Source organism: Diadema antillarum, unplaced genomic scaffold, assembly GCF_040938485.1.
Source record: "Diadema antillarum isolate AM-2024a unplaced genomic scaffold, OU_Dant_1.0 seq00001411_RagTag, whole genome shotgun sequence".
Lineage (NCBI taxonomy): Eukaryota > Metazoa > Echinodermata > Echinoidea > Diadematoida > Diadematidae > Diadema > Diadema antillarum.
This window is the reverse complement of record NW_027272165.1, coordinates 840,495-866,839: the sequence shown is the minus strand read 5'-3', so window position 1 is coordinate 866,839 and position 26,345 is coordinate 840,495. Positions and strand designations below refer to the sequence as shown.

Genomic DNA, 26,345 nt, shown 5'->3' with positions numbered 1-26,345 from the left:
GAGAACAGCGATTACGCCGAGAGGCTACCCTAGGTAAGTGATAGACCTTAAATTGTTTGAGTTTTTGTTCAATTAATGTGTTCTCAAAGGAAGTCATTTTATTCCCGTATCCAAGAATCTAGGGAACTACAAACTGTATGGTCACTGAGAATGCAATTGAATTTTTATTTGAGGAAGCACCCAAGGAAACGCCTGTTTTTAGTCCCCTCCAAAGTACTGAACTAAACTGTTTTGAAATTTTTTGCTGAGAAGCACACAAGGGGGGAGGGGTTTACTCAGAGGTGGAAGAAAGGATGTTGGGTTCACCAAACTCCACAGCTCTGCCCCCACCCATCACCAGGATGCGGTCGCTATCGGTGATGGTGTTGATGCGGTGAGCGATGGTCAGGACAGTGCTCTCCTTGAACTCCTCCCGGATGGCCCTCTGCAGATGCTCGTCCGTTTCCATGTCGACACTGGCCGTTGCTTCGTCGATGCACAAGACCTGTTGGAACATTTTAGAAGAACACAATTCCGTTGTCAATTATGTGCCCCTTTTGGATTTTTCAGCACTTTCAAGACCAAAATTACATGACATTCCTTTTTAAAGAAAATATTTGAACAAAAAGGAAATACAAGCAACCTCGCTTAAGTCGCACAAGTCAAATAATCACCCGAGTCAAAGGTCTTTTCAAGTCCCCTTCTCTTGATATTCTATTTATTTTAACCCTAATCAGGCTGGGCTTTTTTGGCTATGCTATATCTGGGGGGGGGGGGGGGGGGGGGGGGGCGGAATCCGCCCCCCTTCAGATCTCGCCTATGGAACGCGTGATCGCGCCGAAAATCGGCACATGCGACGCCCGCGACATATACTATCAAAATGTATGGTTGCTTTCTCCGAAAAATTTTTCTTATATTTTATATCAATTAATTATTGTAATTTATGCATAAAATCAGTTTTTGGCTCTAAATCACTTATTAATGCTCTAATTAAGCTAATTTCTTTTTTAAAATGTTTCTTGTATTATTCTCCCGAGACATAGGATAAAAAAAAATCTGTATCGAAATTAATTTCTTATGTATTTGATTGTTTTTTGAATTTCTTATGTATTTCCTTGTTTTTCGACCTTTTGTTCTTGTTTGTTTTTTGGCCAAAATTTGTCACAGACATTTTTCGAAGCTTTATTATGCTAAAATAAATTAATTTCATCCATTCTAAGTCAAGATATGAATTTTTATGTGAATTAATTGAAAAAACACAATTTGCATTGGATTTGTACACAAAATCACGTTTTGGAGCAATTTTGGGGTTGACAAATTTTTTTCGAACGGGCGTCGTGTCAAAACGGCAGGCGCAACAATTTTGGACTCAAAAGTTGCGCGATACTTGAAAGAAATAAGTCATGAAACATCGCGGCGGGAGCTTATCGCGCTGCGAAGATATTGCGCGAAACGTCGGGGGGGGGGGCGGATTCCGCCCCCCCAGCCTGATTAGGGTTAATCCCTACTGTTGAATTTTCTCTATTAAAGTCAAAGCCATTTCTTCAGTCCACATATAATTCCACTTAGGCAAGGTTGACTATATCTTACTCTACAGCCAAACAGCTTATTGTGAAGTTGTGCATGCTTTATTGTATGGGGGTTTTTCTATGAAACATGCTATGGGTCAAATTTAACAAAGATATCCAAATAAAAAGTTTGCACAAGTAACTTTGCAGGGAATGCAGTCTCACCTTTGCCTTGGTCAGCATGGCTCGGGCCAGGCACAGCAGCTGCCTCTGACCATTGGAGAAGAGCTTGCCCCCTTCCCCAGCCTGGGCCTTCAGGCCACCCATCCGCTTGACCACGCCCCCCAGGTGGCACTTCTCCAGGGCTGACCAGAGCTGTTGGTCAGTGAACTGACTGACAGGGTCCAGGTTCTCTTGCACGGTTCCACAGAAGAGGAAGGGATCCTGGGGAATGATAGCCAGCCGGGACCTGGGAGGAGGAAAGCAGTCAACAATACTTGAAGTCTGCATAAGAAGTTTGTCATTTGTATGAAAGTGAGGATGGGTGAAGGTATATGTTCGTAGATAGTAGGCAGATGTAATCATTAGGTCCTGTAAATGAATAAACAAACGGCTACAGGTACAGCTAAAGGAACTGCCACCAAAAAAAAAAAAAAAATACAGAAACAACAATACAAGAGGGAAGTGTTTTGCCCTGGTGTGAACTCTCCCTCCATTCCTTGCGTATTCTTATGTCTTACCTGACTTCTTCCAGCGACAGGTCCGCCAGATCTACCCCGTCCACTGTGATCCGGCCCCCCTGGGCCTCCACCATCCTAAAAAGGGCCAGGAACAGCGTGGACTTCCCTGACCCCGTCCGGCCCACGATGCCCACCTTCTCCCCTGGGTGGGTCTCGAAGCTCACCCCGTCCAGGGCCTTGGGGTGGTCATTGCAGTAGGAGAACTGGACGTCATCAAACTTGACCACTCCCTTGCTCGGCCATCCAGCTGGTGGCTGTGAAGAGTTTGATACCAATTAGAATGGATTTAGAATGGTGATGACATCATTTCCACATAATGTAAGCTTGCTTGATCATGTATAGTAATCTACACAAAGATATAGGAAAATGACCCCAGCCCCCCCCCCCCCCCAAAAAAAAAAACGCAAACAAAATAACAGTTGGCATTCGCATAGAATTATTGATTACATCTCCACAATCCAGGAGATATAACCACACAACTGAGTAATTTTTGGACCAAAATCTTTATCAATATTAAAGAATTCCGTTCATGGGCCCTACATCACATAATATCTCACTGCCACTGTGTGTAGGTCTTAATTCAAGTGGAGGGGAGGGATGGGCAGAGATGCCCACCTTGTATCAAACACCACTGTAGTAAAGGCAGTTACCAATAGAATGTAGTCCTCGGGACAGGTAGTTTTCTTCAAATTTTGTCATAGCCAAACAATAACATAATATGTAAAAAGAATAGATAACAATTTTTCGACCTGAATTTTTACTTACTTGTAACAAGAGTTTAGTTGTAATGATGTTCGTTGATAATGGGAGTGCACTGTATCATATTGTAAAACCTAAAAAGGCAGATTTTTGGTGGAAAAACAGTATTTTCCATAAAACCTGCAGTAATGGCCAGAAACAAAAACAGTACAAAATAAAGCAAAAAAGTAACATTTGGTATCTCTGAATGGCTTCGATTGTTGAAGTACTTGTGGATGGTGAAGGGGAATGGGGAGGGGAAAGGGGAGGGGGAGGGGGAGGGGAAGGGGAGGGGGTTAAAGGAGCTCACCTTGATACGGCCACCCTGACGCTCATGGGCAATGTCCTCAATGTACTGCTTGGTGCGTTCTGTGCTGACCATCTGTTTCTCCATCTCAGTGAACTGCATGATGGATCCCATGAGAATGTGGGAGATGGACATGGCATAGGAAAGGACCATCCCAACCATACCTGTCGTATTCACAAGGGGGACATACAATATTAGTGGATATAAGGTAAACTTGAATGTTTCATTCCATTTTCATCATTCTAGAGAAAGCCTATAAAGGGACTGTACAGTACTGGTTGAGGTGGGGATTCATGTTTTGAACATCCCCAAGTGAGATAATGAGAAACCTGATATGAAATATGAAAGAGCATGTAATTTTACGCTAATGTCAACAGAAACAAGCACTGTAGCACATCTATTCCTTCTGATAATTATGAACGGTGCGTTTTCTTTTTTTTTCTTTCTTTTTTTTCTTTTTTTTTTTTGGGGGGGGGGGTTGACTAATATCGGATACAAACATCTATTCAGCACTTCCATATCTCATGATGTGCTTCTTAACAGCTGCATTCCACTCGGCTATTTTATTGTCAGAAGTCGATCCCTCCCCTTCATTGTGTATCATAAACCTATATAGAGTTAGTTAATTGCCATACTCTTTCAAACAATCAATGATTGTCTTATTTGTACACAAGTTTCAGTGCCATTTGTTTGATGCACTGGCAACACGACAAAGATATAGTGATCTGGTCACTCTGTGCCCATGTGTCGCTGAGTGGTCATTCAGTGGAAACCAAATCTGTGGTCACTACATACAGGTACTTCACTACACATTTTCTCTGCAAATTAATTGCCATGGGTGTCACTGGGCAGGTGGTCGGTATGGACAAGTGATATGTATAGAGCAGGTTTTACTATACATTAACCTGTTGAGGATGAGTCCGGAGTATACTCAGGCAAGTGTCTATGGGAAATCAGCGCGTCCTCAACGGGTTAAAGTGAAAATGGCTATAATTGCAAAGCGCTTTACTAAATCTTCAGACAGGACACATACCTGGATCCACCTGTCTGTACTGATGCTCTGCCACCGCCATCAGGGCCACCACGGTTACCATGACGATGCCTATCATCTGCAGCTGGAACCACAGCCAGAAGGAGACACTCTCACAGTTGTACCGGGCACGGAGGAAAAGCTCCTGCTTCTTCTGGTGATCCTTCTGAAATCTGCTCACAATGGAATAAAAATGGGATAATGATGTTATCAAAAGATAAAAATAAATGAGTACAAGTAGGAGGAAAACAAGAAGGAGGAGGAGAAAGAGGAAAAAAGAACAAGAAAATGAAACACAAATGATACGGGAAAAAAATGATTGTGATGAAGAAGGAAAAGAAAACTATGAAGATGAATAAGTTTTAGTTGTAGTAACGTTGTAGTAGTGGGAGCAGTAGAAGTAGGAGTAGTAGTAGAAGTAGTAGAAGTAGTAGCAGTAGCAGCAGTAGTAGTATTAGAAGTAGTAGCAGTAGTATTAGTAGTAGTATATACAGTAACAGCATGCAGTTGTTGAGTTACTGGTGAAGATCTTTTGAAACGTTGGAAATTTAGTATCAGGCAGGATCAGAAGCTTGAGATATCAAGCATGATACAAAGAATAAACATAAAGGAGTGACTCACCGTCGTGAGGCCCGCATGGCCCTGATGACAGGGAGTCCAGCCAACGTCTCGGAGAAATGACTAGCAATGGCAGAGTTGCAGGTACTGCGGATGCGGCGCACTTCACGTGACGTCATGCGGTAGTATTGCTGTTGGATAAGAAAGAATGAGAGAGAGAGAGAGGTGCCGTGATGGTATCAATCATTTCTCTGTCTGATGTCACAAGATTTTGGCATACTAGCTATGATGAGAGCTTTGTATCTGCACTAAATGCCTCACTGAATCATTGCAGAACTAAATATTCCTTTGTCCTTTCAGAAGTTGCTTTCTTCAGAAAAGACCATTCTGAAGTGCACAGTGATACATGTACGGAAAAGACCTTCCTAGATCGACTCTGTGAAGTTGCTAATTTCCCATGAATGTACTTGTGTTATTATCTTATTGGTAAAACGAACGCACACACACACACACACACACACACACACACACACACACACACACAAATGCTCCACTATAATGCCAATATTTGTACAATCTTTTAAAAAATTCTGGTGTGAAATCGTAGTTTACACACTGAACATACTGAACTCACGCACAAATGGATTCATGCATACACACACACGCATACATAGGCCACTCCCATTATTATAAAGTCCTCGAGACTTGCAGTATTTGTTCATTATAGAACAAATACTTTTAGTTACTGTTACGCTTAGTTCTAACCAAATAAATAAAGTATTAGGATATAAAGTTATATATATGTATATATACTTATTTTGGGACCTGAAATTTTACTTCATTGTAACAGGAATTTCGTAATAACTGTGTTTGTTACAATGGCAGTGCGCTGCACCTAAACAGTCAGAGCACTGTGCTGCTTTTTTGGAAAAGAGACCAGCAGCATAAAAGACAAAATTTTGACCAACCTGCAGGAAGTAGTAGAGCGCCCCCGCTGGGATCAGGCAGAGGGAGAACCAGGGCAGGCCACTGCAGGTGACTGCTATGGCACTGACGAAGGCTAGGCAGCTCCTCTGCAGGGCACAGAGCAGACCGGGCAGGTGGCTGTCGATGGTGCGTACATCGGAGGAGAAGCGGTTGATGATTCTGCCCAGCGGCGTGGAATCAAAGAAAGAGATGGGAGCCTAGTGACAAGAGAATGAAAGAAAAAGAAATGTGAGTTAATAAACAACCTTTTAAAAGTTCTTAACCCGTTGAGGATGAATTCCGAGTATACTCGGGCAGGTGTCTACGGAAATGGGTTTTAGCAAAATTAACCCATCCTCAACAGGTCAATGTATACAGAGGCCATTTGGTTCCTACAACTTTATGAAAGAAATCATTGCCAACAAACTTAAAGTTACTTTCGCATGATGTGTATAATAGAGCTTAATACATGGTCGGTGAAAATAATCCCTCAAGGAAAACAGCCTTTGCATAGATGCCAAGTTCAAAAAATTTTTGTGAGTGAGATTTTAATGACTCAGCATCTCAGCACGCACGCATGTGCGTTAGCGGGAGAGCGAAGCGACTGAGCGAGGGGAGGATGTGTCCGGGGGTGTCCGCCCTCCCACAGTAGGGAGCTTTTTCAACTTTTAGCTCTCAATGGTGCAAGGTGGTGCATACTTAGGTGACTATTTTTACTTATTTTGAAAGACGAAAGGGAAATATGCCTTCAATTGCAACTCTCACTTTAATCCTTTAAGCTATGCTCCCAATGCGTGAGAAAAATGGGTGTCATGCGAGAGATCGTGAGACAGACCCTAAATGCTTGAGTCTCACTCTCAATGCGTGAGACTTGGTAGCTCTGCCTTTGGAGAGCCACACATCTACAACTGTATAGATTATGTCTATGCAGCTCCATTGTGTGTATGCAAGGCAGAAAACTGACATCAAAATAAGTATGAGTTTGACTATTGAAGATTTATAAATGACTACAGGTGACTCCCGTTAACTATAACGAAGTCCTCATGACTTGCATTTTTTTTTTTATTGTATCAGATTTTTTTTTCATAACAGAACAAAAAGATATACAAAAAATTAAGATAATTTTGGAACCTGAATGTGTTACTTCCATGACAAAATGTAATAATAACCCTATTCATTGTAATGGGAGTGCCCTGTATTAAAGAAGGCAATCAAATGTTTATTCAAGCAACCAACGACAGGCCTAAATGAAAACTTGAAATCTCCAAAGACCTGAATCATGCAAAACTAGTGCCTTTAAACAATTGCAAAGGGTGCACTTTCACTGCATTCATGGGACTTGAAGCAAGGACCTCAAAATTAAGACTTAGTGGTCTGATCCACCGGGGTGAGAGAGCTCATCCCCTAGCTTTCACCTCGCACCCACCACTAACCTTGAGGATGCTGTCTAGCAGTTTCTCATGAATGATGGCCCCGCCTTTGATGCAGGTGTGAGCAAAGAAGAGCTCCAGGGCCAATGTGGAGAGGGATCCGACGGCCACGATACCGGCATAGACGCCTAGATAGAACACCAGGCTGCTTGTCGTCTCTCGGGTATCACCATCGTCAGCGATGTACAAGGACGAATCAGTCCCTGACCTGGAGTAGGCAGAAGACAATGAGTTCAAAGGTTAAATCTTTATGGAACAGCACCACTGATCTTGCCTGTGAACAGTCTCAGTGGCATTACTGCAGTGGTCCTACAGGTCAAACTGTTGTTCTCTCAGCCAGCTTTGGCAACTTTTAAGACACAGCAAATTTCTCACAAAATGTAATTCTCTACATATGTGATATATTAGTCTTCTATGACCTGTAAAAACAACATTGTATATAAAAACTGTTATTTTCATGTACAGATATTTTCTTGAATGTGAAGGTCACAGACATTTTTGCAAGATGTTGCTTTTGCAATTTGACATCAGGGCTATCATAAATAAATGCACTAATGCCTGTCTGTTTAAGATCAGGTGGCAATATTTTCATGTTTTGTTAAATTCATGGGCCAACAATACTTTGTAATATTGACAAACATTAAACCCTCTTGAAAGCAAGTTTCTACAGTATGTTTTTGCTTTCTATAAGAACAAAATCAAAATTGTTCAGTTGATATAGCTCTGTATATCATCTATTCAGCTTTTGTTCTATTAATGACAGCAGAAATACACTCACTGGCAAATATCCAGGGAACCATCAATCTCTTCTGCATAGGACAACTGACATGCCGTCAGTGCTGAGGCATTGTGGGTGTGTGCTGCCCTCTGTTGACTGATACTGAACGTCCACTGAGACAGCCACCAGTCACCAAAGATACTTGAGGCTGAAGACAAACAATATTACGATGGTCATAATGCAAGTTTTCTATTGTTAACTTTGTACTTAACCCGTTGAGGGCAAGTCCCGAGTATACTCAGGCAGAAAAAATTATGTCTATGGGAAATTTGTGTGGTAGCAAAATCAGTCTGTCCTCAATGGGTTAAAAAGTAAACAAATGGCAGAAGTCCAGAGATGAGAAAAAGAATATTACCACATGATTAAATCCATTTACCATCTAAATGCATCTACCAGAGACTTTCTAAAAGTTAATTTTTGGCAGTCAACACAAACATATGAAGATATTTTGATACAGTAATATATACTTAAATCACAGAACAGAATTTGCAGAGATGCACACAGAGCTGGATGAATATACTGTAAAACATGATATTTTTGCGGCATGAAATTTTCACGAGTTGCCTCTAACATTCAATGCATATAGTGTGACAAGAACTTCTTGTGCATTTTGATTTTGTGACTCATGGCTCTCGTGAAATTAAAACGCATGCAAGCATTCTTCGTTTTACAGTACCTTTGATCAAAAGAAGCAGAGTGAACCAAGCCAGGACCACTTTGCTGCCGACAGCCTTCAGGTACATCTTGTAGACGTCAAACTTCACCACGCCCTGTTCCTTCTCCTCCTCCTCAACCAGTTTGCCGCTGCTCTTCTTTTCCTGCTCGTCTGCCCCGGCAGACTTGTCCCCATCGCTGCTCTTGGTTGTCGACTCCTTGAACTGGAGGTTGGCGGTGTTTTGTGATCGGTTGAGAACACTGTCGGGTGGACCTGTGGTCGAATATGGCAGTAACTTAGAAGCAATTCTACAGACTGGCTTACCAGAACAATTGTATTTCATTGATGTATCTTTTTTCTCTCTTGACACAAATAATCCTATCATCACGTAATGCTTCTCCCTGATTAGTAGCATGAACCATTATGAATCACACCTGATGAAATAGAATAAGAAACATGGGTATAATTAGGGAATACGTTTATAAAGTTGCTATCAGTTTTCCATTCCTATCCATCATTTCTGAGTTCCTTACAGTCACTATCAACTTGTGATGTTATTTTAAAGCAAAATCCCATTACTATAAATAGTTCTATGGCTCATTCATAAGTAAAAAATTCATGACCTTATTCATTCCACATTCCAATTGGAACAGACAACCTTATATTATAGCCAACTACATTGTATAGCATCAATATAATGCTTAGACATCTCTTGGTCATCTTGCAATATGACTGTCACACTCACCGACATCAGTGACCTTGCAGCCGTCCATGACCACCACCAGGTCCGCCTCAGTGAGGTACTTGGTGTGGTGGGTGCACAGGATGCGGGTCTTGTGTCGCAGCAGTCCCATGATGCACTTGGAGTAGATGTGCTGACCGACGTGTACGTCCACTGCGGCCAGAGGATCATCCAGAAGGTAAATGTCGCTGTCCTGGATTTGGCCATCAGACACACGGGGAGTAGGAGGGGATACAAATTCAATTCGTACTGCACTCAGTTTGGATCATCACATCTTTTGGCACACTTTGGTTATTTGTAAACTCCTTGGGCCGAATTCATGAAGGTGGTACAGTTGAAACCATGGTTTAAACCATGGACAATTTGTATGGAGTGCCAAGTGTCGCATGGCCTATTTGTTATGCAATCAGTCAATTTGTTGTCGACGAAATGACCATTTCGTTACAAAATCATAATTTTGTCGATGAAATGACTGGCCATGTGACACTTGGTGCTCCATCCAAATGTCCATGGTTCAAACCATGGCTTCAATCGTACCACCTTCATTAATTCGGGCGCTTGAGTACACTGGACTGAAGGGCTGTACGTTCCATCCCAGTAGGCTGTCTTTGTTTTCATTGTAGCTGTATAGCTGAGCAAATCAAAATAAGATTGCTTGACATCCTATTGATGGTCGAGGCTCAGTATTTTCAGCCAGATTCACGGATCATTACTTCATAGCAACATTAAATTGTATGTAATGGCAATGGCTTTAACATAACAGAATGAGTGTGGATACCAGAGAGTTTATCTGTGCCCTCTACTTTGCGTGCACATGAGTAAATATTTACCTGATAGACTGCCCTCGCCAGGGCCACTCTCGCCTTCTGACCTCCGCTGAGTGTGACTCCATTTTCACCTATCTCTGTCTCGTCTCCAGAGGGCAGAATCTGTGACATATTGACCAAAAAAAAAAAATCATCTCTACGGATTTAAAAAATTTATATTATCACTGCAATAGTCGTAATATGGAGAATATGAAGATCCACTCTAAAACAATGTGACCAACCAACTTGGCCAATAATTGCTACGAAAATAAGGTAACAATGAAATACCCAATATGATTTCAAACTGCTTTACCTATGACAGAATATGCCCCTGCCTATAACTTATAACTTTCCCCTATTAAAGACATCTTCACAGTACCATGTTGTAGTAGTATCTTCAGGATGGGGGCCCTAGCTGTGTGATGTTGTGAGTAACTCATGACACTTTTGCGTCAAGATTTTCATTTTTTTTAGCCACAATAATAAATGAATGAAATTAAATCCAATCTACACTTATCAAATCATATCATATGAAATGAATAAATTGAAAGCAGGGTGTCTTATGATAGTCATGATTATTCCAACTGAGCACACTTGGATAAATTAATGCTCCTGTTTGCTAACCTTGAGGTCCTCCTTCAGAGCACAGGCCTCGATGACCTGGTCATACCACTCCGCATCCAAGGCCTTCCCGAAGAGGATGTTTTCTTTCAGTGTTGCCTGCTGCAGCCAGGGTTCCTGGGTGGCCAGACCAAAGCCCCGGTCAAGGTGAGCCACTGCAATGCTGCCACCCTCCTTCACCATGTCAGCTGTGATAGCAGCAAAGAGGGAGCTCTTACCCGACCCGACTTGACCCACGATGCCAACAAACTGGCCCTTCAAGTCAAGAGAGAGAGAGAGAGAGAGAGAGAGAGAGCATATATATCAAAAATTATAATTTCAGGATATAAATCAAAAACTATAATGGCTCTAAAATATGTCTTTTCTCACAAACAAGGTATTATGGAGCTCAAAATGACAACCAACCCCAAACACCTTTTTTTTTTGTGGTGTGCAAAACTGCTCACAGGATGAGCTAGCTTGCACAAAGAAGTTTAACCACAAACTAAATTGCCAGTATAAAGACCGTCATACGTATCCAAACAGTGGCCACTGGTAGGCAATCTACATTGTACCTCAACTTATCATGGCAGAGTTGATATCATCAGTAAGTAAAATCTGCCAGTCAAAGCACTTATTGTCTCATATTTCAGTCAGTGGGATCATTTCACAAAGATTTTTGCAACTAATGCAAACAGCTATGATGGCTGTTTGCGTAATGCTACCATATGGTCACTCCAATTATAGCATCTTTGAATAGTTGCTAAAGCTTTGATAACATCGGACCTGGGACATACCTTGTGCACGCTGAGGTCAATGTCTTCCAGTTTCACAATGTGTTCCACTTGTTCACAATCTTGATCTTTTTCATCAAGTGAATTGTCCTTGGAGTTGTTGTTATTGTTGTCACAGTCTTCTTCCTCATCTTGTGCATCATCTTCATTCTCCTCTTCGTCCCGCTTTGGACGCTCCCAGTGGAAGTTTCCTCCCGCAATCTTCAAGCATTCACCTTCTGCAAGACCTTTTTCTGATTAGTGGTAAAATTGAAAAATATTATATATATCAGTTATCACAATCATAATATTAAAATGTCAAAAGCGTGCTATAGTCAACTCAAATTAAGCACAGTAGCTGCACAGCTAGCAGCACATGTAATTAAGACATAAGTAGGCCTAAATCCCCACATGGCTATCTTAATTACCCCATGCAATATTATGACACAAAATGTCAAAAAATTCTTTGTAACTTAAACAGGTTTTATTCTCATTTGGTTCTTATTTTGTTACTGGTTAATCGCAATATGCTACAATTTTCTCTTTGGAGGAAGATCAACTTCTCCCTAATTAGGATATCTCAGTGTTGTTCAAACAAAAATACGACCACATACATATTAATCATGTAATTTTTGTATCAAATGACAACCATCACACAGCTGAAAATGTGCACTTTATAGTAGGCACAATGTCTGCTTCATCTCTTTTTCACTGTGAATGAGTAAAATAAATGATTGAATGTTATATCAGCCCCTCACAGCTAGTCCCACTACCACTTACCGGACCGGTAGTACTCTTCAAAGTCTGACTCCTTGAGGTCGAGGAACTTCTGGACGCGCTTGAGGGCGACCCACGATTCTATGGTACAATTCAACAGTCCCGACATCCACGTGAGAGGGCCAACCAGGAGCCTGAACAGCGACAAACATGTGAACACCTACAGAGGAAATACAGAAGGTGCAAATCAAATATTTCATGTTTTGAAATCTATCTGGCTGTGAGTGGAACTGTTTCAACCTGTAATATTGACTTAATTCCACATTCATTCCTAAATAATGATATTTTCACTTTGCGGTTAAAAGGCAAGTTCACCTTCATATACATGTGGATTGAGAGAATGCAGCAATATTAATAGAACACATCAGTATATGTTTAGAGGAAAATCAAACGATCCGCTCAAAAGTTATGAATTTTTGAAGTTTCTGCACAGTCACAGCAGGATGAGAAGACTACTGCAGTTTTTATTATGATGTTACATGAGCAGAGCAATATAAGGAATACATAAAGAAAATTTCACAAAATATCATTTTTTGAAAAAAGTACACATTCCCTCAATTTGTCACTGACGTATGTAAAGGGTAATATTATTCCCCCTGCCTTCTGAGAGAGGCAAGCCAAGTTCTCTTTTATTATGTAAGAAAAGTGAAAGTATGTCGAATTTCCTATATCATTGTATGCATGTGACATCACAAGCTGTAGTAGTCTTCTCATCCAGCGAAGGGAGCATTTAAACTTCAAAAATTCATAACTTTTGAATGGATTGTCCGATTTTCCTCAAACTTTCACTGATGTGTTTTTGTGACGTTGCTGCATTCTATCAATCCTTATGTATATTAAGGTGAAATTATCCTTTAATCTTGAAAAAAAAAAATGAGCATGACTGCCAGAACTCCCTAACCTTTGCAGCAGTGAGTTCATTGCCAAGGAGAGTGTAGAGGGAGAAGGTGAGGATGGAGAGGAGGATGGGTGTGGTGCCCCAGGTGAAGCCAAAGACGGACTCCAGGTACTTCACCGTCTGCACACTGCGCAGCTCCTTGGACCGCCACTTCCCCACCTGTTCCTTGAAGTGTGCCTCCCAGGCGTAGAACTTGATGACCCTGATACCCTTGAGGATCTCTGTCATGACCTAGGGGAATGAGACAGGGAAAAGAATGACAATTCCTGGCAAGGTGGTGGGCATGGTCACCCACAGGATTAGATCATTGCTACAGCTACACAGCTGACACAATTTCTTTGGTGCTTAACCTCACCGAAGACGTCTCCCTTAAAAAAAAAAAAAAAAATCTCTGCAGTAAGCAACCGCATGACATTTTCATAATGTATGAAAGCACAGACATTATAATTTTCCATATGCAGGGCACATTTTCTGATCCCACTCAAAATGAGTTGATGCAATCTTTTCAAGTTCCTATGGATAAAGAGGTAGATTTCGTACATTTCTCCTTGCCATTACATACTATAAGCCACTTCATCATATTGAATCTTCAATCTTTCCATCCCTACTGTACTGTCAATCCCCCACCCCTTTTCCTGATTATTCTAGTCATATATGTCACATGACCTGGCATCATTACCTTGACTCTCCTGTCTAGCTGCTTGATCTTGCGCTTGTGTGCCTTCGTTATCCTCACGCTGACAAACTTGGTGATGGGTAAAAGTATCATCATCAATCCTACGCCAGCTAGGAAAGACACACCCACCTTCAAAACACAAAGACAAAAGGAAGAAAGGGTTATTCTCATTCCCTAATGATTAGGAAGCATGACATTTGATCTTTATGTACCCTATATACACTTTCTGAAAAATAAATGTCAGGCTCATGTTTCAGGTGGCTATATGTACTGCATTTATAACGAGCTTTTATTGGTTTGAATAAGAAGCCAATTCATGAAAAAAAAAAAACAATAATAGAGGCCAATTAAAACCACTATGAGCGTCATCAGAATTTCATGGGGGTCTATGGAAGTGTTTGGTATAGAAGACAACCAGGGATGATGAGGGTGTGTGTAGGACAAACCTGTCTGTAAATCAGGTAGAAGGAGCCAGCCATCTCTACAGGGAGAATCCACATAAACTGCATCCTGATGGGGAATTCGGCAATGGCATCAGTGTCCGACGTCATGAAGTTCATGATCTGGCCCGTGGTGAAGGCAGAGAGTGTGGTCCCACTTACCGCCAGAGACTTGCGGTAGATAACGGAGACGAGGGCAGAGCGGACGTTGAGCATGAGCCTCCTCAGCCGGTAGTGGAAGTGAGCGTCAAGAGTGGCGAAGAGGAATATGGCCAGGAACAACTTTGTGGCATAGTAGTAGCCGTGGTATTTGGGTTCCGTGCCATTCTCTATGAAGAAAAGCAATTCGCTGAGCATCAGCGGACCGGCAAATATGAACACAGTCACTACGACCTTAAAGAACGCCAGGAGACACATCTGAGGACCAAACATTCTCACCATGGCCCAACGGAGAGATGGCTTGTTGGTCTGCATGTTAGAGATGGCAGCTCCTGACTGCTCACCAGCTTTGCTGCTGCTGGGGTCCGACTCCTTTGATGCAAACACGTCTTCGGCAAAGGCAGACGAGCTCTGGGGATATACGGTGGCAAAACGAGCTTCGACGCGACTCGGTGAAAGTTGGCTTGACAGGTGGAAGACATCCTCTGGCTGAGACAGCTGACCAGCAGCACCCTTGCACAGCAGGGGACGGGTCCACCAGAATGTTAGTTTTGACAGCAGACTTGCAGAGTCTTCTCCCGCTCCAAGATCCAGCTTGGTTGGTTCGGCCATGGGTGGAGGCGACGCCTGCATCGACTCCTCTTCACCTGAAGTCTTGCTCACACAACCAGATGATCCATCATCAGCTTCAGTTTCCTCTTGAGTTTGGGCATGTCTTCTGGTGGGGCACAGAGAAATCAGGTACAGAAAGTGGAGAGCAGTCCAAACAATGACAAGACCATCTTCACTGATCGACACAGGTCTGTTGCCACTCAGCACGTGCCCAAGAATGGTTGTGAGACGAGAGAACACTGCCAGCAGTGTCAAGAACCATGCAATGATGACTGGCTTGTGGGTCCCGATGGACTCCGAGCTCCGGCATCGCAGCTTCCACTGGTACAAGGCCTGCAAGAACCATGCCACGAACACCAAGCAGTCAACCTGGTGGTCCACAAAAGAAAAACCTGCATCCACTGGAACCTGTCTCAGCAACACACTGAGCAGTTGGAGCAGGGCATACAGGCTTGCAATGAAAAACCTGGCACGCTGGACGACCGACTGCTTCAGGCCGGGACTGCCCGACTCGGTGGTGATCTGGATGACATAGAAGGCACTGATGATGGCCAGCAAACAGTGACTCGGGAGAAAGATCATTAGTTTCTCGTAGCAGTGGCCTTCATGAAAATCGTGCTGCCAGGTTGTGTTGTTGCCTGGAGCTCTTCTACACAACCTCTCCACTGAGACGCCCATCACACTGGCCATGATCTGAAGAAAAAAAACAAATAAACAAACAAACAATTATGCAAACTATAAAAGCACCATTCAAGGCATTGAGTGATGAGTACAGCAACTGTCACACATCAGACATGTTTCCCATTGTTTTTTACATGATCCCATGTTTGCTTTGTTTGTCACAGAAAGCAAAACATAAAAATGGTGAGGAGAAACAAGAAAAAACATGAGAAAACAGATCTGTAGAAGAAGCAAAAGAAAAAAAAAAGAGGAAGTGAGGTAAAAGGATGAGAACTTTGAAAGCATCTCATATCAAGCAAAAAGTAGAATCCAGACATATATGGTAATGTATTGGTTGCACGTAAAAGCAAAAAGAACTACAAAATGAGGTTCAGATATAATAGCTAACTTTATAAGCTAATTATTTCAATGATTGTAATTCTTACAGCATTGTCACATTTAGGTATCACTGCAAGAGTGCTCCATGCTTTCTAAGTAGCAAGGCAACAAGTTGAAATCATGAGGGTCAATCGATACTTCTAATGGCGGAAGTCCCTACAAGCATGTAAACCTAATACTCAGCAGCACTCTCTCGTCACCTGGATATTGTGCAAATCGCATGCAAATCCAAATGATATATTTTTTTTCTAATTAAATCATGGAATTCATAAAAGTTTAGGAAAGAGATATTAAGTCACTGTGTCACTTCATTTTGTATTTTGAGCTTTCTGTACAAAAACCATTTTGCAGTGATTTTTTCCCCAAATATTTCTTTCAGTTTTGTTGTAGCTCTGCTAAAGTTCTTGGACAATACTGTCAGGTTAAAATCTTCCCTCTCAGGGATTCATAATAAGCTAGCACACTGATTTAAAAAAGAAGAAGAAGAAGAAGAAGAAGAAGAAGAAAAAGAGACTTGCTCCTTCACAAAGCAACATTAGATGTTACGGGGTGGGGAGGACATCCCTGCCCCCTTTTCTCTATCTGAATATCTATCACCTTAAGATGTAATAACACATTCTCAAAGGATGAAAGCAGACTTTACAAATTAATTTCTATTCGTGCATGCAAGATTATACAGAAGTGAAGTTTGGGACAATTTGTAATCACTAGCCAATCAGTTCATAAGTTATTTGCAAAGTATTATTTCAGATCTATAGTTAAAACTGTACGTAGTCATGATGGAAGCTAGGCCACAATTCCTGATGTCACAGAAGTGGAGATATATTACGAAAATTTCAATGTAAAATGCACATACTTCCTTCAATTTGTTTCTGACATTATCATGGGCCATATCATTCCCTTTACCTTTTGGTTAGGAGGCAAGTCGAGAGGTCATTCATTCCTACAAAAACTCCTGCTAAAGTAAAAAAAAAAAAAATCCTGCTAAAACTGAAATAGTAAAAGAATGAAGCTACATTGATTTTGTTTCATAAAATTTTGTATTGTCTTTTTTAATACGTCATTCAATTTAAATGCACCTTGCCTTCACTGACTGTTGTTGCCTAATTTTTATTCAGTGAGGAAAGCATGCACACAAATGTAATCAGGTCTATAAAAACTGTCACTTTTTACAGATTGAGATGGTAAGATTTTCCTCAAACTTCACTGCTGTTGTGTTAGTGTCAACCTGTGTACTTTCCCTGTAAGTCTGCATGCATTCACTGAATTCACACAATCTGAGGCAAAATTTAATACCTGGATGTTCTTTCATATGGCACATCATTTATTATGTGGATCATGCATAACAGACATGTACACGTTTTTTTCAGTAATTAAACAGTGTTTTTTAATACTTTGTAGAACTCTAAATTGTCATAAATTGGTATTCTAAATCTGGTGTTGCAGACTCTAGACTTGTAATCTATGTGATATTTAGGCCTACATCCCATCTAATGTAGAAAACAAGAACATTTTATCTATGGAGTGTTCTAGGTAGGGTTGCTTTCATAGGGTTGATTTTACTCAGGTAGGTGGACCTGTAATACTAGACTACATTTTTTTTTTTTTTTTTGCTTTGCTTTTTTAGAGTTCTAGGTAGGCCCTACCCTTGAATATCTATATTTCTTGAATTTTAAGAAGCTGTGAGTGTTACACCATTCAGATTAGCCTGAGCTTATTCTTTCGATTCATAGCATACTGTTCTCAAGTCAGCCAACTCTTAATAATAATATATAGCAGCTACCATTACACCTATCAAGATCCAGAACCTTAATAAATTGCAGTCTATGTAAAATATGTAAATTAGCACTGGGGTACGAATCATGAGGTATGGAGGTCTATTACCCACTTTCACTACGTACACACCAACTTAATAATAATGGGTGAATGAGAATGCATACTTCAGTTAGTCTAACACAATTAAATGCTTGACAATTAGGGATCGACACGAGAAGAAATTTTGAAAAGAGACGTAGACGCAAGATATAGTTTAGAGGACATGCACTTACAGCTTAATCAGCTTAGAGCCTTAGGTGATGATACTGAAATGATGCATGCGAGGGAGCAGCTCCCAATTTGTCCCATATATCGACGGGCGATAGAGCTCTGCACTCGTTTGTGGATCTGTTTTCTGCGAGATCGAGAGTTGCTTGGTTGAGAAGATCTCGAAGATATGACAAGATACTGCAGACGACCACAAAACGTCCGTCGGCAACCTGGTCGGATGGACTGATCATCTTCATCCACCGGGAATCCTTGATATATACCCATCCAGGAATGCGACCCACAGGAAGTAAACATCTTGTGCTGGGTAAAAATAGCCATGATATCATTCAAAATCAAAGAAAGTTCTCATTTTGTGCACATGTCAATGCGTTAGCCTGCTGACCTGGACTGTATCTACGGCATTACGTAACTCCAAACAGTGGTAAATAGAGCCTGCGTAACCATGCAGTCACTGCCACCAAAATAGCGCACGTGTTCTTTCATTGGCAAGTTAGTGTTTGTCTAAGTCGTTTTTGCATTGATTAGGAGGACATTGCGTACCATGCGCTGTACAGTCTGCCAAAGTATACGACTGCCGTGTTATAAGGTTGATTCTTGCTCTAAGAATGAATAGGCCTAAATGAATAAATGATCAATAAATTTGAAATAAGAATGCATCTTTCAAATAGGTGCTTATAGTTTAACTTATAGATAAAGTCGATGGTGAATATATTCACTTCTAAAGGCCCTATATCCTCCAGTGCTAATATAAACACTCACATTTTTCTCTATTGTCGGTGAAAGTGTGAGTTTCCCACCTCCCTGGTTTGATCTATAACTGAGCAACTCCAGCACATAAGGGCTAGATCGTTGCTAGCAATAGTCAGCCACTTTGTAACGATGTCAGCTTTCATTGAAGATCTATAGCACTTTCACTTGCTAATTATTAAAGTAAACAGTCCCATCTTTCTTAGGTCTCTCGACTCTACTTTAATTTTTGTTCGTCTAAAGTAGGTTTGCCTATAGGACCTATGCTTATAACCTCTTTTCTTAATATCCTTATAATATGATGCATAATAGTATAGGCCTACCATAATCAATAATCTGTAGCCTCAACAAGTTTCACAGGGATACATTCATTCATGAAATTTATCTAGTGTTCACAAACCCCTCGTACATGCAATTACGATTTCATTTCTTAGAAATAAACCACTCTGAGGTAGCTAGTTATAGATTTGGGTTCAACTAAGCGCACCTAAATTATAACTTTCGACATTTCGTGTAACTAGTGCATACGGCCTACGGTTTAATTGCTTAGGCCCTATATTGGTGAAACTAAAGACATCAAATTCATTGATGCTCATTTATTATAATACATGTACCTATACCTATATTAAATACTATAGGTGCGAAAATGAATCAAAAAGAATTCAAAATTGGTAGTATTCTGATAACTCCCCGCTTGTCACAAGGGATATCGTATAGATCGCGGCTAGTCATGGGTCCCACAGTAAGTTCACCACCTCGGTATCTCACAGTGACAGGAGGAGAAAAAAAAAATTCAATAGGCTCCTCTATAGGCCTTTCGCCAACTGGCCAATTTCAGTTAAAAGGGCCGTGACCAAGTAAGCCTAATTATTCCATTGCTAATGTAGAGAATATAGTTGTAGAGTAACATTAATAGGACTATTATTGCATTCAAACAGTTTTCACAGTATAAGACCCCATATCCCACTTTCACTCAGTGCCATGAATAAGAGGCACAAAACTTAATTTTTGCATATAATCCCCTGTATCGCAAAGTATTTGAATTTGGTGAAATAAGATGAATAAAATAGGTCTGTTTAGTTTTAGAGGCGAACTCTATACAGGATGTCGAACAAAAATTCCCGTCATTGAGCCCATTGAGTGTACGGTCGGGAAACACAATCAGTAATTGATACAGTACGCTAACTAGATCCTGGAAAAAAAGTCTAGCAACGCTCCGAGGGTCTTCCCCTCTGTGCAAAAGATGAGTCAACTTTTCGTTATCACTAGCAATCGATTGAATCCACAGGAAACTAAACACAAATCGAGGACATGATCAACTATATAGTGTTTACTCTTTTACATCAGTCTTGATTCTTCTTTTCTATATATCAGATTCTATTCATGCACGGGTCTAGGGCAGTTCCCCAGGCCCTAATCCTAATCCTAACCCTGAACCTAATCCTAACCCTAACCCAAACTCCTAACACTAAACCTAACCCTAACCCCAATCTTAACTCTTATACCTTACCACTCACCATTATTCAGCCGGGGGGGGGGGGGGGGGGGGGGGAGGTAATTGCCCTCTGGGGGTAATTGCCCGGATGCGCTTCACGCCAATAATGTCAACATGAATTCAATCCCAAGAAGAGTATAGGGCTTTTTACACTTGCGTTTCTTAACCCCGGACTTTCTCTGACCCAGGACTATCGTTAGTCCCGTACCAATTTGTTCAGCTTTTTACACTCGCCAATTAGTCCCGTACTATCTCTTGTCCGGGGCTAAGGAGAAAACTGACCTTTTTACACTCGTATTTCTTAGCCCCGGACTTTCCAAACCACATGAATATTCATAATTACGCTGTGTACTGTACACGTACACGCACGCACCGGCAGCACTTGATTACCTCGTTTCTGATTGGTCAGTTAGGGTCGGACTTCGTCTCCGTCGCTTAGCCCAGGATTATTTTTTCGTTCTGTTTACACTCACTTGCTTGGCACCGCAATTGCGGTGCTAACCCCTGCTTGCAGGGCCAGATAGTACCGTACTATCGGTGGGGCTAGCCCACTTTGGCAAAAACGAGTGTAAACAGAAAGTGGGCTAAGGATAGTCCCGTACCAACGGTGGGGCTAAGGCCCCCCCTTAGCCCCACCGTTGGTCCGGGGCTAAGCAAAAATTTACAAGTGTAAAAAGCCCTTTAGTGGTCTTTCGTCCTCCCCTGAGAGGGGGAGGGAAGAACCATAAAAAAAAAGAAGAATAGCCTGTCCACACCAACTCTTTCACAGCAATTCATGATGTGACCATGTGATCAGTTATAATGTAATTTTGTTAACTAGAAACGCCAGAGCTACCAAGTCTCACGCATTGTGAGTGAGACTCAAGCATTTAGGGGCTGTCTCACGATCTCACGCATGACACCCATTTTTCTCACGCATTGGGAGCATAGCTTAAAGGATTAAAGTAAGAGTTGCAATTGCAGGCATATTTCCCTTTTGTCTTTCAAAATAAGTGAAAAATAGTCACTTAAATATGCACCAACTTGTACCATTAAGAGCTAAAAATTGAAAAAGCTCCCAACCATGGGAGGGTGGACACCCCCCTCATACACCCTCCCCTCGCTCAGTCGCTTCGCTCCCTCGCTCATGCACATGCGCGCGCGCCAAAATGCCGACTTATGAAAATCTCACTCATAAAAAATTTTTGAACTTGGCATCTATGGAAACCCGTCATTCGCCAATAGCCCCTTGTCAATAACAACTATCCATAATAATAATAAAAATAAATTTATGTAAGAAGAAGGAGAGACTGATATATCAAACCGATCACTGGGCCTGGGCCTATAGGTCCCTTCCTACTGTATATAGAAGCAGGGAGGTGCTCACTTTCCTGATAGAAGAAGGCAATTACATTATAACTGATCTGATGGTCACAGCATAAATTGCCAAGAAAGAGTTGGTGTGGACAGGCTGAGACGCTCCCAACAGCCCAAGGCCCCCTTTCGGCTAAACCGCTAATGACGGGCTCTGGACAAGAGGCGAACGTGTGACGACGATACCCGCACAGTCAGTACAACAGCCATGACGGCTTCCTATTAGTAGACCTACAGCTGATGGTAACTTCGGCCCCTTTATACAAAAAAAAAAATAAAAAATAACGAAGAAGAAAGATTTTCTTGTTACATAGTATCAATTTGATATCGATACATATACGAATCGTCATTTAACAGATGATTGTCACCTAAGTAATCCTAAAGCTTATTTTTAGCTAACAATCAATCAGGGCACCCGCACGAATATGATATGTAGAGCTTTTTTTCTTAACTACCTCTCTGTTAAAGTGTATCCTAAAAAAATATCTTTGTCATTTCCAAATGTCATTCACACCCAAAGTGATGCAAGAGGTTCTCAAAAATTATGGTCATGTTACGTATTAAAAGGGGAAATCCGATACAAAAGTTAATCAAAAGAGAGAATAAAATCTTACAAGCACAAGAGTGAAATTTAATTTTAGCAAAATCGGACAAAATTAAAGAATTTATGAAATTGTGAAGGTTCGTCAATTTTCAAGAAAAAAAGTCCTTTAACAGTCAATATGAATATGTAAATAGTGAATAAACGATCGCTCTGTCATCCCCTCACAATAATCGTATTTGCCATTTGCACGACAGTTTTTAAATAAAATCATGATATTCCCTAGTTTTTTATTTGTTTCTTCACTGTTTGTTTGTCAAACGCCATTGTGGCTCATAGCAGTCTAAAATCCTTACATGAATATAACTTATGATTATTTTGTGGATAGTCCGCTGGGAATAACATTATTAAGTTTTAACAGTTTGCCAACAGAAAATTTGAGTTTTCCCCCTCATTTTTTTATTCATTTGTTATTATTATTTTTTTTTTTTGGGGGGGGGGAGAGTAAACGATCAATGGAAGATTATGAGGTAAGAGCATCATCAGCTTACTCATTATTTTGCATACCATTATTTACAACTGTATGGGAACTGTTTCGCAGAAATTAGCGAAACTTCAATATGTCATAACTTACCTATTTTTCCGATTTTGTTCATTTTTTTATGTTGTGCTTGAAAGACTACTCTTTATCAGTCTATTATACCTTATAACTGACGGGAATTCCCTTTCAAAGTAATTATTCTTTCACTGACTTTTAATCTTTAAATCTTTTCCGCCCTTCCCCACACTTATTCCTTTATTGTTTCCAGTTAAGTGAGCAGAACATAATTAAGTTTCAGTGGCAAATTTCTCTTTTTTCCCCATGTCTTTCTTTTAGCTGCCATCAACAATGTATCAAGCATGCACTTGCTTCAGATGGCAGACTCCTAAATTTCTTCCTCTTAAACCGGAAATGTTGACAAGGGAGTATTCTTTTATTTCAATTTATACGTTAGAAACAAAAGTTATCGAGATCATTTTACATGCATGTGCTGAAAGTTATTAGTTGTCTATACACATATTATTTGAAAACAAATTATTGAATGTATTCTTAGTTTATGTATGATTTTCCTTGAAAGTGCAAATATTTAATCAACTTGAACTAAACCTCACGATATAAAACATCCTTACACACACGCGCGCGCGCGCGCGCGTACACACACACACACACACAAACCAGACGTACACATGTATATCGTGCATCATTACACTTCTACACTCCTGCTGCGATATAGGACCTATTAGTATCTGACAAACATCTAGACAAGTTACATACATATGTTCACACATATACACATGCGTCTCTAAAATAATATTCCGTGGCTTTAATGGGGTTAACAGTAATAATGATATAATAATAATAATAATAATAATAATAATAATAATAATAATTAATATCATTATTATTATTATTAGTAGTAGTAGCATTATTATTATCATTATTATTATAATACCATATACATAGGCCTATATATATTTATACATATATATATTTGGATATTGTATGGATATGTATGTACATATTTTATGGATAAAGATGATAATGACTGTACGTGATAGTACATGCCTTTCTTATTTCAGATGAATTTTAGCGTTCATTTCCAAGATTATGCACGGATTCATTAATCAGAAATGAAGTTCGAGACAAGCCGAATGTTACGTGATATACGACTTCAGTCAGACAGACATGGGGGCATTTCATGAAGCATTTTTGCCCGACAACTTGTCGGACAAATTTGCTCTAAGCCAATCAGATGCAAGGATTTCAGTAGTTTTTAACAGTTTGTCGGACGAAATGTCTGACAAAAAGCTTCATGAAATGCCCCCATGGTCTCGATTAATACACTATCGAAATCTGTAATACTAGTATGCGAGAACTTTCTCCTGCATAGGCTGCATTCAATAGGGCCTAAGTACCCACGCACGACTAGCGTTCGAAAAGATCCTTTAGTCTGCTTGTCTATACATAATGACCTTTGTCACAAAAAGGATCAATGTCCAAACAGACGGATGGGATTACTATGATACACCATCGGCATATTTAGCTTGGTAAGTTGCATAGTATATTACTCGTTCTATTCATATAATGGTGCCTCGTAACCTCGTTTATAATGGTGCCTCGTTAATTTTGAACACATAGACAGCGGCCAACAGAATTCATGTAGAATTCCAGGATCGGCGATTGTGAAAATGTAATGTACTTTTAGTCGGTTAGGAGATGGCATTGTCCTATGTTGGGTTAAACGTCGGAGGAATAGTATTTCAGACGTCTAGTACTACTTTAAATAGTCAACCTGAAAACTTCTTCACTTCTCTACTAAGTGGACAATTTGAAAGCGCTAAAGACGAAGCTGGAAATTTTCGGATCGATCGTGACGGGCAGATTTTCCGTCATGTACTAAACTACATGAGAAGTGGCAAACTCGTCCTGCCCGAAAGATTCGACGAACTCGCTCTGCTTGAGCAAGAGGCAGATTTCTTCCAACTCGGTTCTCTGAAAGCTGACATCAAAGCTCTGAGAGAGGCCACGCTCGCAGAAAGTGTCACTCTGAACGTTGGCGGCAGGATTTACCAGACGACAAGAAGCGTCCTGTCTCGGGAACCAGGGTCTGTCTTCTGCAAGATTATTGATGGTCATCCTCCCACTCATCATGGTCAATACTTCATAGACGGAGACCAGTCTATTTTTGTTCACATCTTGAGGTATCTTCGATTTGGCTACCTCCAACTATCTCCCCCTTTCACGGAAATGGATTTAAATCTGCTGGAAGCTGAAGCGAAGTCGATGGAGATGGATGGTCTTCTGGCACACGTATTTATATTTCGAATGCTACATATAAGAACTAGCAGTTTAGGCAGAGGCGTGGCTATGTTTAGTACAGACGATCAGTTCGTTTTCTACTCCAATGACAAAGTGATTTTGGCTGCCCTGTCTCAATTTGGCATACATGCAATGGCAGTAGAAAGTATTAAATGTGCCTGGGAAAGCGTGTACGTGGTTGCACTTCATTTGGATTCGACAAAAATAGAAAGACAGGTATACATGCAGGAATTCCGTCAGAGTGTTCTATGCCCTGCCAATGGAGATGAAATGGTTGACGTGTTATCTTCACTACTGGGTAGACCATTCATTCGTAAATCATATGCCACAACCTGCTTTGCCGTGTTTGGCTGGAGTGGGGACATAGTTGGGAAGTTTTTGAGAGAGATTATGTAGCAGGGAATATCTGATGAAATCAACGACAGTCACTGACAGTGATTGATTGCATGCCATGCACGCCTAAACATTGTTAGCTCCTTAATGTAGTTGAGGTGGCCTATTCCCCACGTGTATCATCAACATTGAATTGTGTACATTATGTTTTTTTTCCAGCTTGAATTCGATCGCAATTTAATATTGTGTAGTCACCGTGTTCTTTCCGACAGGGGTTGTTTTGTTGCGTTTGGACTTCGAACCCATAACCTTTACCCCACGAAGGATCTTACGGAGCAAGTTGCCGCTTTATTTTAACTACCTTGTATAGGACTGTGTTAGGCCGCCTCGTGATCAGCTCACTGTTTGCCTTTTATTTCGATACATATGCGTTTAATAACAATACCTACAGCAACATAACTGCCAGGGGTCTGCGAAGAATATGCAGAGTAGAAGCTACAAATCAAGACATTCAGGAACTGTCAACTCTGTGAAATCATATTCAGTGATCAATATTAACATGGTCTCTATCAGTAATATTGCATATTATTATCCATACAGAGGATTTTTAGAGCCCGAATACAAGTGTTATTTTAGTCAACGCACCTCATAACCTCCGACCCACTTAGAAAGTTTGTTGAACTTATATTTTTTGCCGAGGCGACCAACATTTAAAATATTGGACGGCAAGAGGGGGATT

General features: G+C 40.8%; 1 protein-coding gene across 1 annotated transcript; it reads right to left on the bottom strand.

The window, feature by feature from the left end:
* Positions 1-271: 271 nt before the first annotated feature.
* LOC139709174 (ATP-binding cassette sub-family C member 10-like) lies at positions 272-25,102 on the bottom strand. Its single transcript, XM_071621128.1, has 20 exons — positions 24,860-25,102; positions 14,408-15,865; positions 13,965-14,090; positions 13,289-13,516; positions 12,391-12,547; positions 12,145-12,150; positions 11,635-11,858; positions 10,862-11,113; positions 10,262-10,360; positions 9,435-9,624; positions 8,711-8,962; positions 8,035-8,182; positions 7,260-7,464; positions 5,829-6,044; positions 4,924-5,051; positions 4,306-4,475; positions 3,276-3,436; positions 2,228-2,481; positions 1,713-1,956; positions 272-484 (listed from the first exon to the last, which is right to left on the bottom strand). The coding sequence occupies exons 1-20, from the start codon at positions 25,100-25,102 to the stop codon at positions 272-274; spliced, it is 4,974 nt and encodes a 1,657-aa protein (XP_071477229.1).
* Positions 25,103-26,345: the final 1,243 nt, after the last annotated feature.